Here is an 8,620-nt window from a genome sequence, read left to right as displayed (position 1 = left end):
AAGTAGAATCAATTCAAATGTCCATCAACTAAATGGATAAAAAAATATGGTATATCCATACAATGAAATGCTACTTTGCAATAAAAAGGAATGAAGTAATAATACATGCTAAATGATGACCCTTGAAATCAGTGAAAAAAAGCCAGTCAGAAAAGTCTGCATTTTATAGGGTTTCATTTATAGAAAATGTCTAGAATAGGTAAATCTATAGGCAGAAAGTAAATTAGTAGTAGTTGGGAAGACCTGGGGATAAGAGCGGGGGAGAAGGAGTGATTGCTAATCGGTATGGAATTTCCTTTTGGGGTGATGAAATGTTCCAGAATTAGATTGTGGTGTTAGTTATATGATTCTGTGAATATAATAAAAACCATTGAATTTTCACAGGGCCAGTGGGTGAGTTTTATGGTATATAAGTTATATCTCAATGCAGCTGTTTTACAAAAGCATACACCAAACTGTTCTACAGAGAGGCTATACAATTTTGCATTCCCACTAGCTATGATCCTGTTGCTCTGCATACTTCCTAGCCTTGAGTGTTGTCAGTATTTTTCATGTAAGCCAGTATAACAGGCTAAATAGTGTAAGAGTATAGTGACACCTCCTCATGGCTGTCGTCTGTATTTGACTAACAGTTCATGATATTGAAAATCTTTTCATGTGCTTAATTGCATTTATTTGTCATCTGTATAACCTCTGTTGAAGTGTTTGTTCAAAATCTTGTCCATTTTCCAACAGGATTCTTTATTTTCTTACAGTCGAGCTTAGAGAGTATTATATATATTCTAGATACAAGTTCTTCGTCAGATATGGGACTTGAGAATATTTTCTCCCAGTATATGGCCTGTCTTTTCATCTTTTAACAGGATCTTTTGCAGAGCAAAAGTTTTCCATTTTGGTGAAGTCCAGTTTATCAGTTTTTGAATTTATGGATTACATTTTGGTATAAACATCTAAGAAATTGTTGCCTAAATCTAGGTCATAGAGATTTTCTCCTATTTTTTAAAATAAGTTTCATAGCTTTACATTTAACATTTAATCAAAACCGTAATGCCTCTGATCCTGCAAAATGACTTTGACTGTTAGATGAAGGAGCTGGTTGGGGCTGGACCCTGCAGGCCACAAAAGACTGGCCATGAAACGCCACTTAGTACTAGTGGCACTTTGACATGGACACAGCATCCTTTGTGTCTATCAGAAAAAGACCTTTGTGCTTCTCTGGTCACCATCCCATCAGCTGTAGCAGCCAGGAGAGCCAAATGAGCCCCAGTAGAGACACCAAGGAATCTGTCACTGCAACCCAAGTCTGATAGGTACCACTCTGGGAACAGGCTGGGACAGAACATTTCATCAGGACCCCTTGTAAAAGGAAAGTAATTCAGGAAGGAGTAATGTGCCTGGCACCCCTGCTCTGCAAATCTCTAGTACTCACGAATCTCAGAACAGGAAGCGATGTCAGAGGTTACCCGGGTTGGCCTCCTGGGCTCTGCAAGCCTCATCGCTGTGGTCTTTCTGACCAGGCTCGGAGTAAGCGACCACTTCTACTACCGCATTTGGCAGCCTGCTTCTGAGCATGAGTACTTGACTCACATTCTGTTTGACCACATGTTCACACTGAGCTGTTAAAACATAGAGTATGAACATGGCTGGCTGCATAGAAATAAAGATTTTTTTTTCTGCAATGCTCTGGCCACAGCATGGACTTTGAGAAAGTTCTGGCTGCCATACAATCAGGATCTGGACTGATCGCTAGTACTTGGTTGTGCAAAATATGAATGTGTTTGGGAAAAAAAAGTGGGTATGAACCAATGGGATTTCTCACTATAATGACATTACTCCCCTATTTGTTGATTGATTTGAGGTATCCCACTCATGATAATGTGCACTGTAGCAGAAAAGATCAAGATTAGGACTGAAAGAACCATCACATACAAAACTTTGTAGGAAGCAGTGAAGGCAGTGTTTAGATGGACATTTATAGCTCTATAGGTATTTATTACAAAACAAGAAAGACTGAAAATACTGAGCTAGTCATTCCCATTCTGTTTACTAGAGTAAATATAAAGAGAGCAGGAGGGAGATAATAAAAACAAAAGCAGAAATCAATTTGTAGAAGGTTAATTAACACAGCCAAAATCTGTTTCTTTGAAAATACAAAATAGATGCTCCTCTGGCAAGATTGATCAAAGAATAAAGGGATACATATTAAGAATTTGTACATATTAAGATACATATTAAGAATTTATTTAAAAAAATTTTTTTTTAACGTTTATTTATTTTTGAGACAGAGAGAGACAGAGCATGAGCGGGGGAGGGTCAGAGAGAGAGGGAGACACAGAATCGGAAGCAGGCTCCAGGCTCTGAGCGGTCAGCACAGAGCCCGACGCGGGGCTTGAACTCACGTACCGTGAAATCATGACCTGAGCCAAAGTCGGACGCTTAACCGACCAAGCCACCCAGGCGCCCCTATATTAACAATTTAAAAAGGGGGATACAGAGCTACACATACAACAAACTTAAAAAAAAAGTTTGATACCGGTAAACTTGAACACCAAGATAAAATGGACAATTTTCAAGAAAAATTTAAATTGGCAACATTGATTGAAGCAGGAGGAGGAAATGGAAATAGTAAATCATCAGAAGCTCTTTGGAAGAGGGGTTAGTTTACATGCTACAGGGGACAGACATGGTCAGAACTCTGGTTAGAGAAGTTTGAGATTTTCTCAATGGAACTAGCTGGGATGGCTCAGAGGGGAAGCTTGTTCCAGAATTGGAAGAGGTTTGCCCTATTTGGAAAAAAAATAAAGTGTCTGTAACAATGTCAGAGACTCTATCAAGGCAAACTGTGTGTCTGCGTTCACTGGAATTTCCTGGGAGTCCATGATTTCATCCCTGCTGTGTGAATTTAAGAGAAGAGGCTCATAGAGTGGGTTGGGCCATTGAAAGCCTCTACTTGCCAGATGTCTGGACATACTGTGATTGGGGGTGAAATTAAATTGGGGTGAGAGAGGAGCATGAGAACGAATGTGAAAACACAGATAAGGTAAGCTGCCTTAATCAGTTTATTAATTCATTAATTTGAAAAGGTGGGGAGTGTGGCTGTGTGTGTGTGTGTGGGCGTGCACAAGTGTGTACAAAAGTATGACTCAGTGGCGCTCTCTCCTATTCTAAGCTTTAATGTCTGACTTCAAGGGTGAAAGGGTATTTACAACTATTAATGGTGTGATCATAACATGCTGTTCACCAGCTGTTTCTTGCTTTTATTCACTTAGCATCTTGTGAGCAGTCATATCATTAAATATTCTTATAAAATACATTTTCAATGACTATGGAGAACACCATTATACCATAATATATTTAAATCACTCACGATGACAGATGTTTTCTGTTGGTTCGAATTTTTTCCTATGTAAGTAACACAATGAAAATGGTTATGTTACTTTTCCTGCCCTTTTGATGTCTATTTCCTAAAATGTCCTGAAAACAGAAGTATTGGGTAGGAAATTATGGACATATGTAAGGTTCTTGATACATAAAGCCAAATCACCTTGCAAAAAGATGGGTACACTGGCCATGTACGAGAGTCCATGTTTCAATGGAGCCACCTCTGACTCCATTGTTTAAAAACTCTTCGCCATTTCAAAGGTGAAAAAGTGATATCTCATTGATACTTAAATTTGCATTTCTTTGGTGCCTACTGTGATAGGATTTTCCCCACACATCTATTAATGATTTGAATGTCTTTTTTTATGAACTGTTCAGATCTGTTGACAGTTTCCTGGGGTGTTTGTATTTTTCTTACCAATTTGTAAGAGCTCTTTCTATGTTCATGTCATTATCAACATGTCTGTAAGTATGTTGCAATGATATGCCCTGTTTTGTTATCTGCCTTTTAATTTTGATTCATTATTTATGTGACACTCTGGCTCCTGTGTGGTGGCATAGGGCAATATTTTTGAGGACATAGAGACCTACACCTTTGGCACGGACCCTGGTAACCCATGGAGGACATAGGCATTCATGTTGAATTTTCCGGCCAGTCCAGCTGATTTTTTTTGCAAGGAGTTTCATAGTCAGTGTACGTCAGCAAGGGGGTAGGAAAGAACAACCCGAAGGTGTTGCCTGTTAGCCTATGGAACATGTATTGCTTTGTTGGGTGCTGGAGTTCCTGCGGCAGCAAACAGACACAAAACCAGTAAATACAGTGATGCCCAGTAACATGACCCTGCAGATTAATGAAATTTGGGAAAAAACAATTTATGTTTGTAAACATTCTATGAGGCATAGGCAGAGTTTCAGGGAAGGTCTCTCTAAGCAAGAGGGAGCAGAAGAGAAACTCCCCATGGAGATTTTAACCTCTCCTGGACTGCCTAACTTTTGCATCTGGGGGGAACGTTATACCCACTCCCTCCCTAATTTTGCTCATCCTCAAGTGGACAGAGTCTCTCTTCCTTGAGATCACCCAAGACAGGCTGTAGTTTTCCAAAATGGACTTTATTAGAACAAGGGGCAAAGGAAAATCAAGAGGTGTAAAGATACAAAAGCATAAGAACGAATGGCTACAAAACAAAGGTAGAAGATGAGTTCAAGGTGCACAATTTGTGGATGGGAGATAAGGGCTCACTTCCTCATTCTCAAGTCTCTCACCCTAAGATTCTCCACTTCTCAGTTTTTGAGTTTTTAATACTCCCACTCCCTGCCTTTTTCCCTTTACTCTCTAGGGCTCCAGTTACTTCCACAGTTCAGAAGAAGATCATTGGCTAGTTCAAGGTTGACAGTTCATCCCTAAGAAATAAATTTTAAACATTAAAACTAGTATCTGTTGAAAGCTGACTATTGCTAGTCTCGTACTAAATACTTTTCACATAGAATCTCACATCATCATTACAACCTCCCTGTGAGGAAGAGATAGGTATAAACCTTAGAGAAGTTAAATGGCTTGCAAAAATTCATATGTCCTGCTAATGGCTAAAATCAAGTCTGTCATCCTGGCTCTTGACCACTATGCTCTACCTTCACAATCACCTCTGTCCCAAACCAGGTCACCACAGATGCTGTGGTTGTCTGAGTACTCAGTTCCTTCTCCCTAGGCCAGGGTGAAGGGTTAGCTTTATGGAGTACAGCCCTCCCAGGTCTCATGGAAGAGTCTTTGAGGGGTTGTGGGTGTGAGTCCTGCTTTGTTTGGCTCCCCAGGTCTTCAGCTTTAAGGCCTCACTGTGGGGCCCTGCTCCGTCCCATCAATTTGAGGAAAGCCTTTTTCACGTCCTTGTTCCTCAGACTGTAGATGACAGGGTTGAGGAAGGCTGTGGCAATGTTATAAAAAAGGGCCATTTTCTTGCCATTGTTTGACAAGGAGTCAGAGCCAGGGCTCATGTACATAATGATGCATGGAATGGCAAACATGGTGACCACAGTGATGTGGGAGGCACAGGTGGAGAAGGCCTTGACCCGTCCCTGGGCTGAGCGGATCTTCATGATGGTGGCAAAGATGTTGGCATAGACGATGACAACCAGGGACAGTGGGACCACAATGACATTGAAGCCCGTGATGAAGTCCACCAAGTCATTGAGGGATGTGTCTGCACAGGCCAGCTTTAGGACAGCAGGGACCTCACAGAAGTAGTGGTCAATTTCATTAGGGCCACAGTAGGGCAGACTCATAGCAAAGAAGGTATAGCACAGGCCACCCACCACACCATAGGCTGCACAGATGCCCACCATGAGGAGGCACATCCAATGGCTCATGATGATCTTATACCGGAGAGGATGGCAGATGGCCACGTACCTGTCCACAGACATGATAGAGAAAAGCCAGGACTCAGTGACCCCAAAGAGGAGGAAGATGTACATCTGGGCCACACATCTAGCAAAAGAGATGGTCCTCTTCTCACTGAGAATATGCACAAGCATCTGGGGCACGGTAGTGGTTGTGTAGCACACGTCCAGCGTGGAGAGGACACTGATGAAAAAGTACATGGGTATGTGGAGGCGAGAATCCTGGTGAATAAGGGTGATGAGGAGGCTGTTGCTTATGAGGATTAGCAGGTAAAAGGTGAGAAAGAAGGTGAAGAGCAGAGGGTTGGTCCTAGGGTTGGGGGCAAAACCCAATAGAATGAATTCCGTCACGGAGGACTGGTTGAGTTCTTGCATTGTGATCTGCCTGTTTAAAGAGTTTTGAGGATATGTAATTTATTGAGTGTCTATGCCAAGGGTGTGTAAGGAATTTTCACACTCATTGTTTCATTTATGTTTCTTAATGGGCAGTTTGGATTGGCAGATGGAAGCACTGTGAGATATGTCCCCATAGTAGCTTGGGTGGTATTGGGGTTGGGTTCAGGATTTAGTTGAGGAATATGGGGATGAAAATGGTGAACACCAAATCAGGGAAGCGCTATATGCTGTTTCCATTCTGGTCTATAGGTATCTGTTTTTCCTTCTGGCACAGCCTTGCTTTTCTTTCTTTCTTTTGTTTTAATGTTTATTTATTTTTGAGAGAGAGAAAGAGAGAGAGAGAGAGAGAGAGAGAGAAAGAGAGAGAGAGAGAGCAAGCAGGGGAGGGAGCAGAGAGAGAGGGAGACACAGAATCTGAAGAAGGCTCCAGGCTCTGAGCTGTCAGCACAGAGCCCAACGTGGGACTTGAGCTCGTGAACTGTGAGATCATGACTTGAGCTGAAGTCAGATGCTTAACCAACTGAACCACGCAGGTGCCCCAGAGCCTTGCTTTTCTATTCACCTTATTTTCTGTTTTCTCTTGGAACTACAGGGGTTGCTAATACTTGGTTTCAGATTAGGATCAAGGTACGACTATTATACTCATTATTTGGGTTAAGGTTTATCTTTTTTTAAAATCACTATTAGGATTGGGACTAGGGTTAGAATTGGGGATTAAAACCAATACTATGCACAATAAAAATTAGAGTTAATATTTAAGATTTAGCCTTTTCTGGTGAATAAGACTTCACCAGTGTTCATTAATTATGTCATTCATTCAACAAATTTTTACCAAATGCTTATTGAAACATTGTCTTCCAAAATATAAGGGATATTTTATAGTTAAGGCAAGGTCATGAGTAAAGTGAGTATAGTTCCATAAACAATTTTTAGAGTTACTAAAATAAAAAGAATAACACCAACACATCATGCAAAGAGGATATAATCTTAACAATGTGTATATTGTACAATTACTCTTCATTTATCATACCTCCTTAATTGGAAACTCTTCAAAGATGCCTTCCTTCACACTGTCCATATGGTGCCAATAAATTGGTTTTGCTTTGTTGGAGATGGTGAACATACTGAGATTTAAAAATTTTCCCTGTGGCTGGTCCATCTTTCAATATTCATTGTCTGTTTGGTCTTATGATTCAGAAAAACTTTTATTTTATTCTGAATATATTAAAAATTCTAGTGATCATAAGAAAATGTTCAGAAGTAAATCCACAAAACCCAGAGTTTCGTGAAAGAGAAATTTGTTGAGAGTGGTTACAATTTGTTGGGAAGGGTTTATTAAGCACATGCACTCTGCCCACGTGGGTACCCCAGCCCACCTCCTTATCCATTTCTGACTTGTACACCCTTTGTTCCTATGGCTTCGTAGATTGCTCTCAACTTTCTGTTTTGTGAACTCTCACAGAGACATTTAATATGGCATCTCCAAAAACTCCTTTGATATTATAAAGAATATTTGTTACAAAGAGCCAGCATCATGCTTACTGCTAAAACTATAGCATAGAGGTCACTTAATGGTCACCCGAAGGCCAAGTATAACCCACAGATATATTTTGTTTGGCTTGTATAGTTTTTAAAAGTTGAATTAATTGTCAATATTTTTAAAAGTTGAGCTTACACATAAAAAAATAGATTTTTAGCATCACAAGCTAGACTTGGCAATAATGGGCCCATGTTCCTCCAACCAGCAGGAGGTGAGCATGTGGTTTCCCTTTGGATGGAGTGTGAACCCACAAGTTCACCATATTCCTTGTCCTTCCTTATTATTTTTCATAGACTAGTTTTACTCAGTTACACTGCCTGCTTGCCACGCCCCAGCCATGCATTTGAATTTATGATCCTTGTTCTGGTGGTGTGCAAAGTGTTTGCTACTATTACTGCTAGTGTGTAAGATTATTCAGAAAGGTGTAGCCAAAGAAATAGTTTAAGGTGAGGAAATAATATTATAAAGATCAGAAAATTATAATGATTTGGAAATATCATACTTGTCTCTTGTAGAAATCCAAGACAACCAACTGATACAGTTCTAGAGCTAATTAAAGAGTTTGGTTGAGTTGGCTTAATATGAAAAAAGTTGGGGACCCTGGAGCCTGTGCAACACCAGCAGCTGGGCCCTGACACCTCTCCTGCTGGGTCTCCCCAGGTACTGACCCTGCCCAGCAGCCAGCTGCCCAGTGGGTCTCCCCAGGCCCAGTTCCTCCCTGCGTCCTGGCATAGGCCCGGGGAACTGAATTAAATTTTTTTAAAAAGGGAAAAATAGATTTGAAGAACTATATGCATAGTAAGATCTCATGTGTACAGAGATGCACATGCACACACATTTTTAAAAAATGTATTTTACATCACATATCAGATGCATAGAAAATGACGGCTTGTTATACACAGACTTGTCAGA

General features: G+C 40.6%; 1 protein-coding gene across 1 annotated transcript; it reads right to left on the bottom strand.

The window, feature by feature from the left end:
- Positions 1-5,208: 5,208 nt before the first annotated feature.
- On the bottom strand, positions 5,209-6,147 carry LOC102949465 (olfactory receptor 2D2-like). Its single transcript, XM_007077351.1, has one exon. It carries the CDS (start codon positions 6,145-6,147, stop codon positions 5,209-5,211), a length of 939 nt encoding a protein of 312 aa, XP_007077413.1.
- Between the last annotated feature and the right edge of the window lie 2,473 nt (positions 6,148-8,620).

This window comes from Panthera tigris, chromosome C1 (genome assembly GCF_018350195.1).
Source record: "Panthera tigris isolate Pti1 chromosome C1, P.tigris_Pti1_mat1.1, whole genome shotgun sequence".
Classification (NCBI taxonomy): Eukaryota; Metazoa; Chordata; class Mammalia; order Carnivora; family Felidae; genus Panthera; species Panthera tigris.
The sequence above is the reverse complement of the archived record's forward strand: the minus strand, read 5'-3'. Positions and strand labels throughout refer to the sequence as shown.

Bases quoted from the DNA above. Each gene is read 5' to 3' on its own strand.
- LOC102949465 (XM_007077351.1), bottom strand. From the start codon at position 6,147: ATGCAAGAACTCAACCAGTCCTCCGTGACGGAATTCATTCTATTGGGT.